The 22,989-nt window shown below is 45.9% G+C and overlaps 1 protein-coding gene across 5 annotated transcripts in view; it reads right to left on the bottom strand.

Moving 5' to 3' along the window:
• LOC147895606 (uncharacterized) overlaps positions 1-22,989 on the bottom strand; it is a 104,438-nt gene that overhangs the window by 58,890 nt on the left and 22,559 nt on the right. For 4 of the 5 annotated variants that reach the window (XM_087383543.1, XM_087383546.1, XM_087383542.1 and 1 more), the window contains one exon: positions 21,598-21,677. The exons of the other annotated variant lie outside the window; for it this stretch is intronic. In XM_087383543.1, coding sequence (XP_087239669.1) covers positions 21,598-21,677 — 80 coding nt within the window. The remainder of the gene's footprint in view (positions 1-21,597; positions 21,678-22,989) is intronic. 5 annotated transcript variants of the gene reach the window in all.

Raw genomic sequence — 22,989 nt, 5'->3', positions numbered from 1 at the left:
CTTGCATGCATCATTAAAAATAATAAACTTGACTAATCCCAGTCATAGCGGACGTCCCCACACACATATATGTGCACATATTATTATTAATTACTTGGTTGACCCAAAGTCAACCCACTTTGATCCAGGTCAAACCTCTTTGACCGAGGTCAATCCCTTGAAAGTCAATATAACTTTGATCATTAAAAATATTCTTTGACAAAAGTCAAACTTGGTCGAAACACTTTATTAACCTTGGGATATCAATAAATGGTGACAGATACCTCCACCATTATACCCATATACAAGGCTGGTGACTAAATGGCCCCAGAGAACTCCCACACACTAATAATTGGTCATACCTTGGCCAAGATATATGGATCAGTTCTAGAGAGGCAGCTCAGCACCTACACTGAGGCACACGGTTTACGGGCCATTGGACAAGCTAGCTTTCACAGACAACATTCCACCCTCGACCACATTTTCACTCTCAGAGCAGTCATTGAGGAGGCGAGGTCGCGACGTCAAAAGGTCTATGCTTGCTTTGTGGATTTCACGAAGGCTTTCGACACTGTCCCACGCTCTCGCTTGATCAGACGTCTGCAAGAGATGCATATACCATACAGTATTATTTGGGGAGTCATGTGCCTATATGAGTCTGTTTGAGGCAGAGTCCGTGCCCCAGGAGGCCTGTCAGGCTAGATAGAGAGCACTATTGGAGTTAAGCATGGCTGCCCACTCTCACCGACTCTCTTTGGCCTCTACATCGACGAGATTACCTCTTTCATTGACCGGCTTGGCGGCGAGGGATCACTTTTGACTAATGTGATGATACAGATGCTACTATATGCAGATGACATTATTCTCCTATCATCTTCAGCAGAGGGCTTACAGAGACACTTGGAGGAGTTTTGCCTCGATCGGGATCTGTTTGTTAATCTTGAGAAGACCAAGATTATGGTCTTCAATACTTCCCCTGCTGCACTATTGAGATTATCACAGCCCACCAGCCCCTTCCTATACCGAGGCCAACCAGTTGAGATTGTACAATCCTACACATACCTGGGAGCAGTGTTCACAGGGCCACTTTTCAGGATGACTCAGACAGCTAGAGCTCGGCTCACTTGAGGACAGGAATCTTCAGGATGACTCAGGCAGCTAGAGCTCGCCTCACTTGAGGATAGGAAGCTCTAGCACGACTAGAAAGATGATATTTCCAGGCACATTTCCAGAATCCACCTACGAAGGGCTGGCTTTTTGATACCCTAGTCAGACCGACTGCCATGTACGCAGCACCTTTCTGGGCATGTGATATTTCAGTGGCAGTATGGGCCAGATTCGAGCGGCTTCAGGTCATCATGGGCTCTAGGATGATTTGTAGTAATCCGTCAGTTCCCCACCAATTCATTCAGGCCGAGTTTTCTATGGCACGAAATGGAGCTGCCTGTGTGGTTTTAGCTTGAGTGGCTTGGCAGACCATTATTCAGCCCTAGAGCGCAGGAGGTCTCGCCATCATTGCTCCAGAGCCCCCTGGCCCGGATATGTGATGCGCAACCTCATTCTGGTAAAAGAGGATGGAGGGCAATTGCCTGCTATTATAAGGAGCATCCATAGAGCACAATTGAGCTACACAAAGTGGATGTATATAAGCACTTTTTATGGCTAAAAATGCAAAGGGATGGGCCCCCTATGTATATTACCGGATTTTATATCCCGCACTGGCCTTCAAATGCAAATTGGGCAAGAGTAGAGCGATGAAAGATTCTCATGCTTGCACGGGATTTGTAGCAAGCCATCACTTCCGCATCGTTTTGTTCTAGCCATGTTTGGAGCACCTCCAATACAGCTTGATGCAAGCTTCCAAGTGATCACATATCTACACAGGATCCAAGAGTACGGCTCCTCATCTACTGGCTGACTTCGACTCTCTATGTCTTTAGCCTACGCGGGTGAACAAAGATGTTGGTATGCTCATATCGTTTTCTTTTTTCTCCTTTTTGTGAAGATATCTGTTGATACTCCCAAGGAGCTGCCTCAGGGCCTCCTTGTACTGATGTATGAACAGGTTTTCTATTGTCCCATAGACATTTTCAAGTCTCCTGTGGACAATAGTAATCTCTCTCTCTCTCTCTCTCTCTCTCTCTCTCTCTCTCTCTCTATGTCTCTCACACACACATCTGGGTCCATGACCTCACGTCCATGCTCTCAGCATGCCCTACCGGAGTCACAATCACACTCATTCGCCACAGGGCCGCTTGCCGCCCCCAACAACTGACCTCGACCTCCATCAAGCAGCGAGACGTCAGAGGCCAATCATTCATTGCAGGATTTTTTTCAGCCTCCCACCCAATGGCCACTTTGTGATTGGCCTCTGATGACTGCCATGCTCTCCTTTTTTTGTATCACCATTTTGTAACATTTTTGTATTATCTGGAGATAGAGATAGACATTTTTTGTGTCACGACTAGACACACCATCCTCTATATATTTTTTGGTAGACACGGCTCGGCTGGTTCGTTTTGAGACCGCCACCGTAATGCCCACTGTATCAATTATCTTTAGTCTCGTAGACCTTCATGGTCTCCCAAAGATTTTAATAAACTTTCTTTCTTCTTTCTTTCTCTTCCTCCTTGCCTCCTTCCTTCTTCCTCCATTGCTGCTCACTTCTGTCCTGCACCCTCACGCCATAGCTGCTTACTTCCGCCCTGGCCCACGTGCCATAGATGATCACCTCCACCCTGATATACTTGCCTCCTGTTTTTTACCCCTGACCTGTTGCCTCATCCACAACCTGTTGCCTCCTGCTGCGACCTGCTGTTTATACCCGCACCATTTGGTCTACGCCTGCGCCTGCTGCTTGACACACTGCCCCAAACCTGCTGCATCAACTCCAGGTCACGCATCAGCATCACGCCCACTCACTTGCTCTCATGAGCATCTGCCCACAGCCCTGATTCCTGGGCCTGTTTGCGCTCCTGCAACTGCCCACGTTTCTGGCCTGGAGGTGCCTGCGCTGCCTTGACTGGAAATACCCGCAACTGTGCTACCTAGCAAGGGTAGCAAGGCTAGCAAGCAAAGCCTATACCTTGGGCCTTGCCATTGCCAAGCTCGCTTCAGAACTACCAGCCTCAGTTCGACAAACATCAACCCCCCGCCATAAACAATCAGCCCGTACCTCTCCTGCGCGCGTATGTTCCTGCCTGCTACATCTGCCCATTGGCTGGCCCGTGGCTTTGCTGGTCGACACCAAGTGGCCTGCCTGGAATCCTTTCGAAAATTACTCTCCATTGATGCTAACTTAGAGCTTGGAGGAATGCCCTCACACTTAGGGCTGAACTGAATCAGCTCAAGAATCTCCTTCTTCCTTCATGGGTACCACCGCAGCCACCACTTCAGCTATCACCTCCACTCTCAATGTGCCAGTTTCTATAGGAGACGCCTTCAATCCAACACTCCATTTGCAACCCTCCCCACTGCAAATGAGTTATATGTCACCCCTACCCCTTACACAGCAGCCCTTTCCCACCCCTTCATCCTATACAGCTAGCATTGGATCTATGTTCCATCAGTCACTCCAGACTTACACCATGTCACAATTCTCACCCCCCATGATTTCAAAGGATACCATCAACTACATCTTGATGGAGATTCATCACTTACGGGATAGAGAGGTGGAGCATGCTCGCACTATTCAGAGTATGGGTCAGAGATTCTACACCTACGACAGGAGGTTGTCGCTCTCACAGTTACAGTTACAGTCACAGCCACTCCACGTACCACACCTGAGGTAGAGGATCAAATCACCACCATTCAGACAGCTATTGAGGAGACCACAAGATGGGTGGACATTGCGAAACGTGCACCAAAGGCGGCCGTGTCAGCTACTATTGCCGAGCAACAGCAGAGAGCCAATAAGGCTCTCAATATCTGAGTACGGGGGATCCCTCGGACAAATTCATCCATACCCTTGGTAGATGCGACCGCTTTTGTGACCTCCACACTGGGGATTGTAGAGCATGGGATTGAGCATGCATGGCGCACGAGACGAGACCTCATGCACCCACAGCCCGTGATTATTAGATTTCGGGATACTTTGGCTTGACTTGCAACTCTCAGACAGTGTTCCTCTTTACGAGACCACCCCACTGTCTTTATGGATGAGGACCTCACACCTTACAAGTGGAGGAGCGGCGTGCTCTCCTACAACAGAGGGATACAGCCCGTCAGGAGGGAAAGTGGGCCGTGGTCCCGAGATGGACGGTTACGGGTTGGCCCACGTTGTCCAGCTCCTATAGATACCATAGGAGAACATGCAAATCCCCCTCCCAAATAGGGAAACATGGTCTATGAGACTTAGCACACAATATCCTTGGCATGCACTGTTCCTACAGAAACAGTGTCCAATGGTACCCTGTGGCAATCTCCATGACCTCCTCAGGGCCATCCCAAGGCTACCATCCTGGGCCTTGAAACTGCGAATTTGCTCCCCTGAAGATCTCTGACCATGTGTCTAAAAGAACTCACACCTCATCCTATCACCTTTCCTTGCCCAAAAGGATGTGGAAGCATGGAAGGAGAAATCTGATTGTTGTTGCATTGACTCCTCCAGCATGGAACGTGCACGGATCTCCTGAAGCCGGATCTCCTCCGAACCTCGAGCTGCCTGCTGCATACGTTGAATGGAAGGGAGGTCTTTGCGGAGACCCCTCCCCCTGGCCCATTACTCTGGCTGGGCCTGCCTCCTGACAAATGCTGCTTGAATCTGCTGAAGCCTGTGTCACCTGCTCCGCCAAGTCACCACAAACATCCCACTCCCTATCCCACAGATCCACTATATGGCTATGAACCTCCACTCCAAAAGAGAAAGAATCCAGGATCCTGCAAGAACCGAGGCTATGGAATGAGCCGCCTCGTCTAGAGTCATGATCACACGACTATGATCTGACACTCTCGTCCCAGGCACCACCCCGGACTATCCACCTTTGCCAACTCTCCACTTGTTGACTTAGTAACGATCCAACTACTCCAACAATCTACCCCCTTCCCGCCGCAAGCCCCAAGAGAAATCTACACTCCCTGGCCATATGCTAAAAGAAGGCTCTCTCCAATTGTCCCTCCCTCCTACTGCAAAGAGGAAGGACTCCCACGTAGTCTACTCCACGTGCGCAATGCCAGCTAACTCTGAACCCCTGCCTTGCTGATCCTCCAATGTCTAGAGATTGCTGAAGTCACCTCCAATAATCCATGAATCCACCTCAGGGGCCGAATCTGCCAATGTCTGCCAGAAGGAAGTCCTCCGCCGAAGATCTGTAGGTGCGTAGATAATGAGGATCCCAATCCTGGAACCCTTTGTCTCTATGCCGACCCAAAGCGCGCACCCAGGAACCAAGGTACCATGTCGACATCGTCGATGGAATCCCTGCAAACAAACGAAGACGCTTTTGTGAAGGTTTAGAGGGGAGGGTCTGACTCATCCAAATCGTTCCCTAAAACCTTCAGCAGTGGAGTAAGCCCCTTCGTGCCATGAGTGTACGCCTTCTCAAGCCAACTCGAGATCTCACCCAAGGATATGCCATTGAAGCCCCTGAGCTTCGCTCCTGTACAAGGCCAAAAATACTGTAGATATATTCAATGAAGCGAAGGCCTAACGATCACTGCAAGGCATAACCACTTGGCGTTGCGGTGCCACCTCAAGCGAACATCACCTGCCTGAAACTGTTGCCTAAGTAACTCTCCAGCCATGGTGCCAATCCATCCCTGTACTTGCTCCTGAGTCTGCGCACAAACGGCCTCCCAAGCAAGGTCATCTGACCACTCCTTGGTCCCATCATTGAGAAGCGTGAAAGAGTAACTCGGTCCATCTGATGGGGCAAGAGCAGTGATCTTCCCATTTACCCCCTTGCAGAGAAAGAAAATATTGATGCCCAAACAAGCACATCTAGATAGTCCCAAGGGCCAGAGCGGTACAACTCCAATGGCAACTCTTGAGAACCGAGTGAGGAAGAAAAGGAAGTGGAGCGGCCTAACTAGGGGATGCGCGGAGTGGCCTAACTAGGGGATGCGCGGATCTAAGGTGTAGGCTAGGGACGAACCACCTGAGATACTATAACATAAACAGGCTATTCCTTTTCAAGATTACACACATAGAGATTCACAAAACTGCAGCACGTCTAAAATTTTGTTTCTTTTCTCTGCTCTTTTTCTTCATACACAACATACATTTGAAAGCTAGTCCACACCCCCACTAGGATCGAGGGCAACTGCTTTCCTGGATCCCCCCTTGCGGGTTTGGTCTTATTGCAAGAAAGTTTTATTACAAGTAACTGCAGAAGCAGCCTGTCTTCAAAAATCCCAGAACTAAGAACTAGTCTAGAATCATTACAAGAGGTGAGACTTATCTCAAACCTCTAAAAATAGTAACTGGTCATGTGCCTTCACATTAGCCGCTAACTGCTAGGTACAAGCCACCTAGCTAGCTACCGCACACACACTCGAAGCTACTTGTGCGCGCTCGATCACATGAGCCTTGGCAAGCCGATGCGTGTGTCCCGCTCTTTAAAATCCTTTTTAATACATCCGGGTACCTGTAATAATTCTAATGGCACCACAACGAGTGCACATTAATCGTTAGCCTTGCATGCATCATTAAAAATAATAAACTTGACTAATCCTAGTCATAGTGGGCGTCCCCACACACATATATGTGCACATATTATTATTAATTACTTGGTTGACCCAAAGTCAACCCACTTTGATCGAGGTCAAACCTCTTTGACCGAGGTCAATCCCTTTGACCAAAGTCACACCGAGTTTCTGGATGATGTAATACCAATCCCTTGGGCCGGTTCCCATTAACTTTTCCGAATTTTTGGATTAAACCACTTGGGCTGGGTCCCATTCTTTATTCTTCTAGATTTCCTGAAATTTCAACCACTAGGGTCCAGTGCCCCTTTTTATTTTCCTCTCCGGATTTCTGGAATCAAACCACTTGGGTCCGGGTTCCATTCCTTTTTCTTCTGGATTTCCTGGAATTTAAACCACTTGGGTCCAGTGCCCCACTTCTTGGGATCCTCCAAGTCATTTTTAACTTTGATCGGGTCACTAGCACATTAAATGTGCTTCTTGGAAATCCTCCCCTTTTATACTTAGAATCCTTTAAGTCTTTCGGAATCCTCCGAGTTCTCTGACTTTAATTAAATCATTAATTAAAAGTCAACATAACTTTGATCATTAAAAATATTCTTTGACGAAAGTCAAACTTGGTCAAAACACTTTATTAATCTTGGGATATCAATAAATGGTGACAGGTACCTCCTCTCCTGCTTGGGTGCTGACAACTCGTAGGGTGGAGGGGGTACTTTGCACATCTTGTAGGGTTGCAATCACTGGCTCCTCTACAGGGGGGTTGGGTTGGGAGGGGGTGGGGGTGGGGGTGGTTGGGGAGGGGGCTAAGGGGAGCGGGGAGAGAAGCTCCTACTACGTCTACTGCACTCCACCTCCTCATCAACCTCTAAAGGCTTGCTTTTCTATTTGTTCTTCTTTTACTTTTTTCCTACAACCTTCATCCATCCCTCGCCATCTGGTGGGGCACTCTTTTGGCGGGTTACGCCCTGCGCTGTCGACTTCGAATGGCTAGGAAGAGGGGGCTCTGTTCTAATGAAGCGAGGGTATGATCGCGCCTAGCGCCCAAATCCATGGCACCTCAAGCACTGATCGAGAAGTCCTATGACGAGAAGACTCTGAGAAATAGCCCTCGCAGCATTCACTATCTCTAGCTCTGAAGGCAAACTAGAGGGATCAAGCAGCGAACTCAACGGACACTTGCGGCAGCCACTACATCTGCGAAAGTATCCTACATGACCCACCCAAAGTGTGCCCCCCAATCCCTAACAATGGGGCGAAGCTCGGCCGCCAAGCCAGGAAAATGGAGGGTGATTTGTGGAAACAAGAATCGAAGTCATCGGCACTGAATCCCCTGTATCCAATGACACGCCCATACACCGAAGTACCTACGGAGTCTGTGGCGCCTCTCCTCAACATGATAACCTGTTGCTTTGTCAAAGTAACTTGATAGGCTTTGGAAGAGGAGGGGATCCTATCGGGCCACGGGCTCTTAGCTTGAAGCCACCATATCGAAGGGACAAACTAAAAGCTCACACAAATTGGGAAATTGGTGTCCATGTGTTCGGTATGCTGGCATTGTATAAGGGCGAATTGCTGCTCGAGATTGAGCACTCACTTGAATGTCTTTGAACTCAATCCAGGTGAAGGGAGGCTTTGCAATCATGTTAGATCCTTTAAAAATTCCATCCGCACCATTGACTATTCCCTCAGAGGTGACGAGATTTCCAGTGCAAATTTTGATTATCATACCTAGTTTCAATACTTCATAATGTTAACATGAGCTGCTATTGTGAGCTCGCTCCCGCTCCCCCTTCCATCTACCTCCCCTCTCTCTCGCAAATGGCTGCTCGACCAGCCCAACTTGGCAAAAACCTACCCAAGCACTACAACGATACAAAGCCTTAACACAAGGTCTTTTCCATGCCACCAGAAGACATTATTCAATGCAATAGTATGCTTGGCGCAACAATATTATGCCTGCAAGAACTCCACACTGCACCGACTTCAAGAGTTGACATTCCCAGATTTCACTGTGCAAACACAAACACCGGTTTCAACATAGCAACCTTCTACAAACCAACTCTACAACTGCTACACACAGAAAGTTCATACACACGAGGGTGTGAAGCACAAATTTGATTATTCCATAAATCATTGGAAGAAGATAAAAGACGGAATAGTAAGGCACTAAATTTCCTCGTACGAGGTTTGGAAATGGAAGACACACCAATGTCAGATACTGAAACCCTTTTCACTAAAATGGGCGTCAACCTCACGTGTGAATCCGCATGGAGAGTGGGCAAAGTAGAGCTTCCCAACCGTCCACTAGTACTGAAATTACGGACAGCCACAGATAGATCTACTCTCCTCAGAATGCGGGCTGTACTGAAGGGCACAAAGATCTATCTCAATGATGACCTCACCCTACTACAACAGGAACATAAGCGGAAAGGCCTAAAGAAAGTGATGGCAGCTAGAGAAGCTGGAAAATGGGCCATTTATCGAGATGGTAGAGTTATCATTCGAGAAAAAATTGACAAGAGTGAATAATTGAGGAGAAAGAGAATGTTGAATTATGACGGTGTCAGAACACGGGGATAAATGCATGTAACAAATTCAGAATTGCTGTGTGGAATTGTAATGGCACTCTATGGTCTGATCCAGGTGGTTTCAATGAGACTTTTACTAACAGGGATATTATAACAACACAGTCAGCTTCATTTCATCAATTACAGACAGGAATCATCACAATCTGCAGCACGACCATTTTTTTTTCTTTACTGTTTCATTTCCTCTGTTTCCTGCTCAAGCATACATGTGAAAGGTACACCACACCCCGACTAGGATCCAGGGCAACTGCATCTCTGGATCCCCCCTTCCTGCTGTACCAATCTGTAGCAATCCACAAAAACTAGACTCCTTTCTTTACAAAAGTTGAGGCTTATCTAAAGACCTCCAAAAATAGTAACTGGCCATATGCCTAAGCATAGGCCTCTAAGGCTAGGTACCTAGCTAGCTTGACTCACACACTCTAGAATCCTCTTGCACGCGCTCAGTCACATGAGCCTTAGCAAGCTCGTGCGTGGGTCCCACTCATTAAAATCCCTTTTGTTCACCCGTGTACCTGTAACAATACTAATGGCACCATAACAAGCACACATTAATTGTTAGCCTTGCATGCATCTTTAAAAATAATAAACTTGACTAATCCTAGTCACAGTGGGCGTCCCTACACACATATATGTGCACATAATAATATATAATACTAGGTTGATCCAAAGTCAACCCACTTTGACCAAAGTCACACCGAGTTTCTGGATGATTAAATATCAATCCCTTGGGCCGGTTCCCCATTAAAACTCTCCGAATTTTTGGATTAAACCACTTGGGCCGGGTCCCACTAATTTTTCTCTGGATTTCTTGGAATTTAAACCACTTGGGTCCAGTGCCCCTTTTTAACATTTTCTCTCCGGATTTCTGGAATCAAACCACTTGGGTCCAGGTCGCATTCCTTATTCTCTGGATTTCCTGGAATTTAAACCACTTGGGTCTAGTGCCCCACATCTTGGAATCCTCCAAGTTATTTTTGACTTTGACCAGGTCACTAGCACATTAAAGAGTGCTTCTTGGGAATCCTCCCCTTTTATACTTAGAATCCTCTAAGTCTTTCCGTATCCTCCGAACTCTTTGACTTTAATTAAATCATTAATTAAAAGTCAACATAACTTTGACCATTAAAAACATCCTTTGACCGAAGTCAACCTTGGTCAATGCTTTATTAATCTTGGGATATCAATAAATGGTGACAGATTTGATCTTTTACACAGAGACACATGAGAGCCCAGAGATACGACTGCCCATCATAAATGGGTACACATGGGAATCAGCCCACAAAAAAGAAACCGGAAGAGATACTGGTATTCGAGGCTCAGAAGGAGTGGCTGTCCTTTTCCGGACACACCTCAGACCTAACGTTTCCATTGTTAGAACCAAGAAATATGCCCATCATATGTGGATCAAAATCAGCCTTCAAGACACCTGCCAGCTTTAAATTGTGGTATGCTATTTCCCACCAGATACATCGTTATATGCACGTCAGGTTACTATAGAGGGCCATAGCCCATACGAGACACTATATGTCGATATCGTGGAGTTTTCCACACAGGGTGATATCCTACTCTTGGGGGATTTCAATGCCCGCACCAGTGACAGACAAGTGGGACTGTTGGACTTTGACAATGACAGTGTCATTGTACCTGAACTTGACATGGCTGAACTTGGTCCCCTGAGACTATCAGATGATACACATGCACATGTCACAGGATATGGTCATCGCCTGTTGGGAATGGAGGCTATACATGATCACATCATTTATAATGGGATCACCCGTTGGCCACAATCTGGTGGACTTACATGCTTTCCACATGGTGGAGGGAGTAGTACAGTGGATTACTTGATGGGTCCCCTCTCATTTATGTCACGACTTCAAGATTTTTATGTGCCCCCTCCCCGTATTGGAGCTGATCATTCCTATCTATCTTTTACTACACCAACCCCACAGGCAGCCCTCCGCATGCAGCCCCGTACACATGTCCACTTTGATCATGCACTTGACCATGTCTATGACAGCCACCTCACCCAAGAGATTGATATGCTCAGCACAAAGACAGACCTTGGCCGTGCATCAGATGCCCTTGTCACAGTGATACACGAGGCTGCCACTAGCTCCTTTCCCACCACCAAGTCTTCTACACACGCTCCTACTGGGACTACGCCGCAGCACCCCTGGTTTGAGGATGAATGCAGAGAACTCAGGTCTCACTTGATACACCAATGAGCATTGGGCCACATGTTGACATAGGAGGCACAAATCCAACCCTCATTGATCTGAATCCTCATGATCAATGTCCTTTGACCGAAGTCAACGCCGGATTCCTGGTTGACCGAAGTACAACCCTTGGGCCGGTTCCCATATTCTTCCGCGTTTCAAGCATGACCGATGTCAATCCTGTGGGCCGGTGGTCCCATGTTCTCCCGCGTTTCAGGCATGACCGAATGTCAATCCTGTGGGCTGGTAGTCCCATGTTCTTCCGCGTTTCAGGCATGACCATTGTCAGTCCCTTGGGCCGGTAGTCCCATTCTTCCGGTTCTTTGGACTTAATCCACAGGGGTTCCGGTTCCCCTTGACTCGGAATCCTCCAAGTCCTGCTTGACTAGGCCAGTACTTTGACCCTGTCCATATGTTTCTCTTCCAGTTGATAATTAAATCCATAATTAAACAACCGACTGGACTCTCAGATTCCCAAGTCAAATCCTTGACTGGAATCAACCCACTTTGACCATATATTTCATGCATTGACTAAAGTCAAACTTGGTCAAACTTTATTAATCAATGATTTGATTACAAGTTGGTGACATCAGGCCCTCCAAAATAGACTGGTCATTCTGGGGTCACGGTCACTCACAATGGACTTCGGCATACCATGGTGCTTGAATATCTGAGCAATAAACACCTTTACCATGTGGTCTACCTTTATCGTCTTCCTGACTGGAATGAAATGAGCCTGCTTACTGAAGCGGTCAATGGTAGTCCATATCCCATCATTTCAAGTTCTTGACCTTGGCAACTCAAATATGAACTCCATTGCTATACTCTCCCATGGTGCTTTTGGCACGGGTAGAGGCATTAAAAGACCAGGTGTTTGATGCCTGTCATATTTGACTTTCTGGCAAGTAAGGCATTCTGTGACAAACAAATGTAAGTCTTTCTGCATTCCTGGCCAATAAAAATATCTTTCCAGAGCTTGGGTAGTTGAGGCAATACCCCTATGTCCTACATACGGTGGTGCATGACATTCATTCATTATTTTCTATCTCATGCCTCTAGTTATGCGTAGGCAATCGTCCTTCATCAAATACCCATCTTTCATTAAATACTGACTGCTAGACTGCCCATCAAGCATTTGCTGATAAACTACTCCAAAGTCTGGATCTTGTGCATACTGGGACTACATGTCCTATAAATCCTGGTGATAGGCAATAGTGACATTATGCACTTGGGGTCTCCTAGATAGAGCATCTGCTGACCTATTCTGTACTCCTGGCACATAGACAATCTGGAAGTGAAACATGGACATCAAATTTGCCCACTTGAAGTGCTTCTCAGATAACTTTGTCTGCGTCAAGAAGTAACGTAAGCTCTGGTGATCCGTCTTCACAATAAAATCAGCTACCAACAAATAATGTTTCCAGTTGGTGAGAGCATGGATCACAGCTAATAGTTCTTTCTCATAGACCACCAAATGAAGCTCTGCATCACGGAGCCTTCTGCTCTCATATGCAACCACATGCCCATCCTGTTGGAGCACTGCTCCAATGCTGTCCCCACATGCATCACACTCGACCACGAAGGGCTTATATAAATCAGGAACCACAAGTACTGGTCCTGTCATAGGCTTCTCTTTCAGTTGCTTGAAAGTAGCTTTCTGGCTGTCTCCCCAAACAAAAGTGGCATTCTTCTTTGTCAGATCATGAAGAGGAGCAGCTAAGGCTGCGAAATGCCGTATGAATCTGTGATAGTAGGAGCATAAGTCCAAGAAGCTCCGTACCTCGTGCAATGAACGCAGCTCTGTCCAATCTCTGATGGCCTGTATTTTAGCAGGGTCCATTCTGACTCCCTCCCTAGAAATAATGTGTCCCAGATAATGAAACTCGTCCAAGAAGAATTCACTCTTCTTTCCATTGATGAAGAGCTGATTTTTACGCAGCTCTTCGAATACCAAGGCCAGATGTTGTTTATGTTCCTCCAGTGATGTAGAGAAGATAATGATGTCATCAAAGAAGGTACCAGTAAAATGTCTATACGGCCTGAATATTCGATCCATCATCCTATTGAAAGTGGCAAGGGCATTTGTCAACCCAAATGGCATCACTAGATATTCATACAGTCCAAAGGTAGTCCTGAAGGCTGTCTTATACACATCCTGTGGCTCTATCCTTATCTGATGATAACCACTTTTTTCAAATCTATCCTGCTAAAAATAGTGGCTCCACCCAATTTGTCCAAGACATCATCAATGCGTGGAATGGGGAACCTGTTCTTGATGGTCATCTTGTTCAGGGCGTGATAATCCACGCACATCCTGAACGAACCATCTTTCTTCTGTACTAGCAATACAGGTGAGCAAAAAGGTGAGGAGCTGGGCTGTATTAACCCTTCGGACAGCAAGTCCTGAACCTGGTTCATTATCTCCTTCCTCTGCGTGGCACTGACCCTGTATGGTGGCCTATTAGGCGGCTCACTCCCTGGCACTAGATCTATCATGTGATCCTCTGGCCTCTCTGGGGGTAGCTGTTCTGGTAGTGCCTCCGAAAAACAATCTTTGAATTTATTTAAAAATTGAAAATTGCTTTCATTGTGTACATTAAAATCAGCAGACATATCTAGGATTGTGTCCCTGACAAAAACCATGTACGCAGAAATTGCTGATTTTATTTCTTTGCTGAAAGATTTATCTGATACAACGGGGATAGTTTCCCCTCTACTTTTAGCAATGATTTTCTGCAACCTACTGTACAAGAAACACCCATCAGTGCTGGCTGGTCACGAATCTTTCCCCAAGCCAGACACATCTCCCGTTCCTCTGGATCCTGGCTGCATCCCAAAACATCAGGGATCCCTGCAGCTCGTGGCCTAGGTGGCTGTTGTGGCTTCTTTGCCTCTTTCCCCTTCGATGTCGGAGGCCTGTCTGGGCATCTGGCAGCCACATGTCCTAGTTCCCCGCACCGGAAACACTTGCCCTCTTTCCTGAAGATATCAATTTGTTCAAGACTGAATTTGGATTGAAACTTTAATCCCCTGGGCTGTGACGGTTTTCCCTCGGCTTCTGAGGTTGAAACCCTTTCTTTGCCCCTCTAGGGAATTCTCTCCGTTCAGGAAATTCCCTTCTTTCTTGCCTGTAGGATTTAGGCTTCCTTCTTGTCGGCATACCTGCTTGCCGTGACATCAAAGTGGAGGGGTCTTGCATGTACATTAGACTAGCCACTGTAGCAACATGCATCAGATTTTGAATACCCTTTATGCGTTGGGTATTCACTTGGGTCTGAATTTTCGGGGTCAGACCGGCCTTGTACTTCTCCATCTGAGTCTTGTGGGATATTTTCCTAAATGGCAAGACCTGCAGGTAATAGTCCCAAAACCTCTGGTTGTAGTCATCCACGGACTCCCCTGCTTCCATGTGCAGACTGTCCCAAGCATTCATTACATGGCTTTTGAATTCCTTGGGCAGGAACTGCTTGCAGAAGGCCTTTTTAAACCCCTTCCAGTGCTTGGGTGCAGTACCATCCTGCGTCTGGGCTTCCCACCACGCACTGGCTATCCCTGTAAGATGTAGGCTAACCATTCTCAACGATGATTCTTTTTCCCTCTTTTTGATAAACTATACTTTCTTTGTTTATCCACTGAGTACAGGCATATGCAGGCTGTAACACAAGGATAATACCCCTGACAGTAGTAGTGCAGTTACTGGTTTTCTTTTATGGATTTCACAATTATTTGTCTTCCCTGTGTCTCTATGCAGGCTGTACACAGTACCAGCAGGTACATTCAGGTAAGGACTAAGTTGGCCAAAGGTATCTTTTTAACAGTAATTTCTGATTGTGATTATTATGATCACCCTTTCAAAGAGGAGCTTTTCTCTGCTTCTTTTTTTTTTTGTAATCAGAATATACTGTATAGCTTAGGCGGGTAGTTGCGTAGATAGGTAATTCGATCACCAGGGGCTTTTCGCCTCATCTTTTCTCCTCCAAGAATTTTCTATCAGTCTTGGACTTGGTTGGATCGTGACAGTTCCACGATTTTGATTTTGATTTCTTTGGAGAAGATGGTACAAATCTAAAATAGAAGCTGACGTTCCTTCGTGACCGAATTCCAGCACGCGGCCAATTTAGATTTCTTCCAACAGAGTGAAAGAGTGTGATCGACTCTCTACTAATGAATCATTAATTAGAATCAGTCTTGCTCTGCCCAAAAGCCGTGATCAAATTTCTTTCTTCGCGACTGTCACAGTTTAACACGGGCCACTTCACAAATCGTTCCGGTGGATATTCATGCCTGACGCGAGCATCTATTAGTAGAGTTCTTCATTTCATAACTTCTAACAGGGGGAAACTCGGTCGTCAAGTAGTCAGCCTGTTCCACGTTGGGAATTCCGGCGCAAACTAATCAATCACAAGAGCATTTTTATAAGCAAGACAACAGCGCAAAGCTGTTTCAATATCGTATGTGTATCGTGACAGTCACTTTTCCCCTTTGTGAAAGGTTAAGGGTTCTGAATTCTCAACACATAATCGGTGTCGCGAACGATAGATTCTACTCCAAATCAAATTTCTGCCTGAGTTTTCAGCTCGCACTATTCATTTAAGCAATTTCCGCTTGTCGTCTCCATCGCGATGATCAATTCTTGGATACCACTATCTCTGTTTGACAGTCGCGACGAGTTTTTCACTTTGTGGGCACTTCTTTAGAAACTCCTTCCAACTGTCTACAAATCGCGAGCATAAATTTATTATTGCATCGCGACAAGCTTTTCAATATTCCCTTCATTCCATCTGGCGTGGGTATTCAGTCTTCTTCTAGGGGTACCCAATTTTATCAACTCGCGAATTATCCCAGATCCAATTTACATTATCAATTCAGGACACAAGCTCACGGCAGGTTCTCTCCCAGTCTGCCTCACCTGAATTCAGACTTGCTCAAGCATCTGTCAGAACACTTCCAACAGTAATCATTTACTGATCTTAGCTCAAACCCTTCCAGGCATACTGATCTGCCCCTCACAGGAAATCACATCGACTGCTTTCCAAGCATCTTCCACAGTCTCTGTATTTACAGGCTGATGCAATTGATTTCTGGGCAGCTCTTATGCAATTAGTACTTCATGCCTTTTGACTCTGGGTATTTTCTCAAGTGCAGCTGACTGTTCACAGTCTTTCTGCCTTACTGAAATTTGTTCCCAGCAATTACTGCTTCACAGATAGCATCTATTGCTTACCCCTTTTCCCACAGCATTTGCAGGCATCTCTTGTGCAGGTATTTTACACTTGATCTATGCACCTTTCAGAGAAGGTGCAGACCTTGCTCTGATACCACTGTAAGACGAGGGACGGGGCTTTCCCTTGTATTACCTGCTTTCTAATCTACCACCATCATTGCCCCCATTATACCTGCACCTGTGAAATCTCTGCAACATCATTGTGAGCACAAGCATCCATAGTTGCATGCTAGAGAAACAGTCTGCTGAATTGAAAGTACCGTTGAAATGTAGATTTTTCTCTCCCTCTCTCAACACCCGACTGAGGCCCAGAGCAACACGCTGGCTGGGGCCCCCCGAAGGTTTTTATTCCACTTGAAAACTCAGTTCAGTTACAAAGTAGCCTGTGGGAGAGTTAGATCATCCATAATGCACAGGTAGAGTTCTCTATGTGAGAATAAGTCACAATAGACATTACAATTAGAATGATATTACATGGCAATTCTCTATTGCTCAACTTTAGTCAAAGTCTATCCTCAAAGGCTAGCTAGGCTTTAAAAATTAAAGCCGTCTCTAACTAGTCTCGATCCTAGGGGTGCGCGGCCCCTAGCTAGGTGCCATCGCTAGCACCTAAATATCGCCAGCAACTTCCATGTACAAGAGGGTAATCCAACCCTACCTGGTACCTGCACATTTAAGCTAGCACCAATCATGGCACTCGTTGAATGTTAGCCATTCATTTGCATGCAAATAAAACAGTTCTTTTCTTTGACTAATCCTAGTCACGTGTGGGCATCCCCACTGACCACATGTGTGTACACACAACATAAAACATATACTGCTGGGTCAATCCAACCCTCATTGATCTGAATCCTCATGATCAATGTCCTTTGACCGAAGTCAAAGCCGGATTCCTGGTTGACCGAAGTACAACCCTTGGGCCGGTTCCCATATTCTTCCGCGTTTCAGGCATGAGCAATGTCAATCCTGTGGGACGGTAGTTACATGTTCTTCCCCATTTGAGGCATGACCAATGTCAATCCTGTGGGCCGGTAGTCCCATGTTCTTCCGCGTTTCAGGCATGACCATTGTCAGTCCGATTTGATTACAAGTTGGTGACAGCACTAGTCTCCTCCATGCGGCTAGCAGAGAGTGGCGACACCACAGGGTGGTATGCACGTGTCTCCCTTTGGCTTACTAGACATGGTATACATATTGATCGGCTGCCTCCTTTTCAGTACATTGTGGATGCCCCTCCCCCACTACTCCCCTCACGAGATGAGATTAACCTTATCATTCGGTTAGATCTCCTCCAGCTACATACATCCAGAGTTTAGATCGAAGCCCATGAGCTTCCTACCAAAACTCGCTTCTATCGTGATCAATTCTCGAAGATATGTGAGGAGGGCTTCATCACTAGACCACAGTACCTTGAGGACCGGCGGGTATCACACGCCTTGAGGATTGCCATCGGACAGATGCGGGTCTCGTCACATTAGCTTGAGATTGAGGCAGGGCGAGCAACAGGGATCCCTAGAGAGAGACGACTCTGTAGACTATGCACCACAGGGATGATCGAGACAAAGGAGCACTTCTTATGTTTTTTGCCCAATCTACTACGAGATACGTGGACGATACCATTGACTCTTCCTAGAGGACTCTGGTTTTGGTCCACTCACATGACTGATCCATTTCTATGACCAAGTTTGTGTTGGTCTTTATCTCCTAGAGATGAGGAGACACAGAGACATGCTCATACGACAAACGAGACAGCAGCAGCGAGAGACCATAGCAGATTAGATAGATAGGAGATAGCGACATGTTACTGACTTCTTCACACTTGAGATTGTACTGGGTCACTCTGACTCAGCTGATGAGGTGATCTCTGAGCTCCATGCCGATTGGAGACGACATCACAAGCTTGCTGCCTACACTATCCGAGCTCGCCTGATCCCCTCCCTTTTTGGAGAGCATCGCTCTAGCCATGGTGTCACTGCTGATATGTCTCTCCAAATCCGCCATACACATAGACCTTGTCCACCCCCACGTCATAGCTCTACTCGATAGCTATTGATACAGGAAATCCTCTCTACTCATCAAGCTACTTTGGCACCCGATCGACACGATACATCCTGATGATATCTTGTATATTGCTCTCTGTACCCACGCAAACAGTAGATGCTTATGGTACTGCTCTCTTATTGTTACCCCTTTTTTAAAAAATTTTCAGTTTCAGCCCCATGTAGCTTGTATGAGATCTACATACATACATATATACAAATATATATATATATATTGGGTAGACACGGTCTCTGTCTGAGGGGGGGGGGTTTCCTAACACTTCCGGAAGTATTACCGGAGGCCTAGGGCCACTGGTGCGAGAAGCGAGTAAGACGTGCCATAAGTGTCACTGGTGGTACGTAGGTGAGTGCTTGTCGATGGTGTCAACTATGTGCAAGCGGTAGATGGTGTCAACTATGTGCAAGCGGTACAAGTGCTGAAGTGATTTTAGCAAGAAGAAGACCAAAGCGGAACAACATCATGAAAGCCATCCCTCGACATGAACAGCAAGGAACTTCAACCACTTGTTACTGACTTCTTCACACTTGAGATTGTACTGGGTCACTCTGACTCAGCTGATGAGGTGATCTCTGAGCTCCATGCCGATTGGAGACGACATCACAAGCCTGCTACCTACACTATCCGAGCTCGCCTGATCCCCTCCCTTTTTGGAGAGCATCACTCTAGCCATGGTGTCACTGCTGATATGTCTCTCAAAATCCGCCATACACATAGACCTCATCCACCCCCACATCATAGCTCTACTCGATAGCTATTGATACAGGAAATCCTCTCTACTCATCAAGCTACTTTGGCACCCGATCGACACGATACATCCTAATGATATCTTGTATATTGCTCTTTGCTCTGTGTACCCACGCAAACAGTAGATGCTTATGGTACTGCTCTCTTATTGTTACCTCTTTTTTAAAAAAAAATTCAGTTTCAGCCCCATGTAGCTTGTATGAGATCTCTTGTCGCGCTCTTTGTTGCATAGCCCCGCGAGGGATTTTGACGACGTTAATACATCATTGAGGAGGCTAGACACACGAGACAGAGAGTCTATTGCTGTTTTGTGGACTTCCACAAGGCATTTGACACAATACCACGTGCCCGACTCATCAGAGAACTCCAGGATTTGGGTTATGGACAGGAGGTTATAAGGGCTGTGGTGGCTTTATATGAGAGGGTGACAAGACGTGTCCGCATTGGTTCCAATTGGTTTAGGACATGGTTAGCCCCCCCTAAGCTTCCAGTGAAGCTCGAGTTTTACCGCACACCTTGTCTCCAGATCTCACCAGAGGGATTCATCATTCCGCCAGGATACATACAACTACATTTCCCTCATGCACTTTGGATTTCTCTTGGTCAGTTCAGGGTCTCCTCACATCGACTACGCATCGAGAGCAGACGAGCAGAGGGCATTCCACAAGAGAGTCGCATTTGTACCTTTTGTGATCTACACGAGATTGATTCCAAGGAGCATTTCACTACCATATGCCTCATCTACTATGCCATCCGAGGTCAATACCACTGCCTCTTCCGCGACGGGTTTGGACCTCTTACTTGGCTCCTACTTTACCCAGACCAGCGATGTCTCGCCGCCTTCCTACATGAGATGACTCAATATCGAGCCACACTCATGCGTGCTCAATTGCGTGACCAGTCGGGGCAGCCAGATCCTGCTTAGAGGCCCATCACCAACTTCTTCCGACTACCAAATCCAACACCCCAACTGACTCGACGTCATACACGGGATCAAGAGCCAAAGCCTCACTAGATGAGACAGCGGACTGATTTACTTTTCTGCACACTAACATACGCTTTCTTCTCTAGTTCCGACACCTGACCGACCAATGTCTTTGTGGCACTAGTTCGACGCTGAGTCATCTCCCGCCTACTTTAGCGACGACAGACTTCTAGAGGACAGCCCTCCATCATGGCTTTTATGCACCCCTGTTCAACACCAGAGAATCATTGATATCTAGCTATCTATTGATATATTTTTATAGATTTATAGACATATGGATGTACATGGATAGTTCTATCCTTCGTGATATTACTTGTTTTTTTTTGCTACGGGATTGTGGGTCCATCTTGAGACCACACCCGCCTAGTGCATTGTACAAGATTGTCTCATAGGCTTTGTCTCCCGTAGACTTTGATAAACTCTCTCTCTCTCTCTCTCTCTCTCTCTCTCTCTCTCTCTCTCTCTCTCTCTCATATCAGATCGCCCAACTGGGGTCACCGTTGCATACATTCGTCATAGGGCCCCCCATCGCCCCAGATGTGCTACCGCCACCAGGCAGCACGATGTCAGAGACCAACCAGCCATCGCAAGATTCTTTTCGACCCACCCGACGGCCCCACTGTGATTGGCCTTTGCGCCCTACCCTCCCCCCTTTTTTGTACCATCAATCTGGTGCACCATTTTTTTCCACATCATCTGCGGATCAATCTGGAGATTGCTAGACACTTTTTGTATTTTGTATTTTGCATCAAGATCAGTATCAGTATCAGGACTAGACCCAGCGTCCATCATACATACATACATACATACATATATACAAAAAAAATATATATATATATATATATATATATATATATATATATATATATATATATATATATATATATATATATATATATTGGGTAGACACGGTCTCGATAGTCCATTTTGAGACCACCACCGTCATGTCCATTGTATCAGTCACCTTTAATCTTATAGACCTTCACGGTCTCCTAAAATTTTAGTAATCTCTCTCTCTCTCTCTCTCTCTCTCTCTCTCTCTCTCTCTCTAGTCCCATGGGTCTGTTGCCCCCTATGGACAATAATATACGTCTACTTCTTTGCGTGTGTGTGTGTGTGTCATCCTGAGGCGTTGGGATAGAAGGTACACACAAAGACAAGAACTTGGGTTCTCTTAGCAGGTACCAAAACCCCTTCTCTTTGTCGAACCAGCCAACTTGAATTATCTGTGCCTGTTAAGCAAAATAATCAACTTTTAATCACATACTCTTAATAATTTTCACTAAAGTTTATGATCGACTTACTAAGTATTAATGCTAATAAAACAAAAAGTGCACAAAGAACTTTCTCTTTACTACTACCAATCACCTTTACTTGGAGAAACCAAATTACACATAGGATGTTTGAGATTCACAAATTCAATGCACCATATATTGCATTAATCAACAATAGAGAATGCTTAGTTTACGACTGATCAATCAGTTTTGCAATGTGAAAGCATGATAGCTGGAATCGTTGGAAATAGAAGACTTTCTACTTACTTCAAAGAAGCCAATCGAATATGACATTGACAAGAACATGTACTAATCGTAACAGATACAGCTAAGCATGAATAAAAAAAAAAAGTAAAGTTGGCTCTTTACAACATCGCTAAGTTTTTGAATTGCACGACCTATATCAAACCTAGAGCAGTCATTGGAGATCTCTAAGAAAACAACACTATAATGACAGGCTTGAAATTAATTCCATGCCTCAATTAAACCAACTTGCTACGTCCCATTCAACACTTAAGCGACATATGCTCTATCTATACCACACCATAAACTTAATGCAGGGGACCTATTAGTGTGGTTATACTCTCCCGCTTTGTCTCTCCTCCCTTGTGCATACATCACCCATATCCCCACCTCCCTTCTTCCCCATTGGAGTCCTCTCATGCAGCATTGCCCCATTTCCCAATCCCCCTTTCCTCCCTCTTGAAGTGGTCTCTCTCTCTCCGAGTGTAAAGCCCCCTTCTTGGAACTGGCACTCGAAGGCCAATCTTGGATTGGTGCTTTAGACATAAACTATCAGGGAAATGATGCAACAAATGGAGGCCTTCAGGAAAGATCCTCGGTTGCAGCATCTATTTGCCCAAGAGGAGGCCCCAATTATAGCTCAGGATGTCCATTTTAGTGGTTCCTGATCTATACAAGGCCTTTGTTGTTGAATGTGATGCATGCGGAGACAGCATTGGAGCAGTGCATGGTCTCACCAATTGGAAACGTGACCTTTTGGGAGCTGATTTTGTTGTTAAGACGGATCACCAAAGTCTCTCGTACTTTCTGACACAAACAAAGCTATCTGAAAAGCACTTTAAATGGGAAAATTTGTTATCCATGTTTCATTTCAGATTGTGTATGTACCAAGAGTAGAGAACAAGGCAACAGATGCTCTGTCTAGGAGACCTCAAGTGCATAATGTCACTATTGCCTATCATCAAGACTTACAAGATATGCAGTCCCAATATGCAAAGGATCCAAACTTTGGGGAAATTTTCCAGCA

This window comes from Dipteris shenzhenensis, chromosome 13 (assembly GCF_047967505.1).
Source record: "Dipteris shenzhenensis isolate YYH24624 ecotype China chromosome 13, Dip_SZ_1.0, whole genome shotgun sequence".
Classification (NCBI taxonomy): Eukaryota; Viridiplantae; Streptophyta; class Polypodiopsida; order Gleicheniales; family Dipteridaceae; genus Dipteris; species Dipteris shenzhenensis.
Note: the sequence above shows the minus strand (reverse complement) of the source record. Positions and strands in the feature narration are given on the sequence as shown.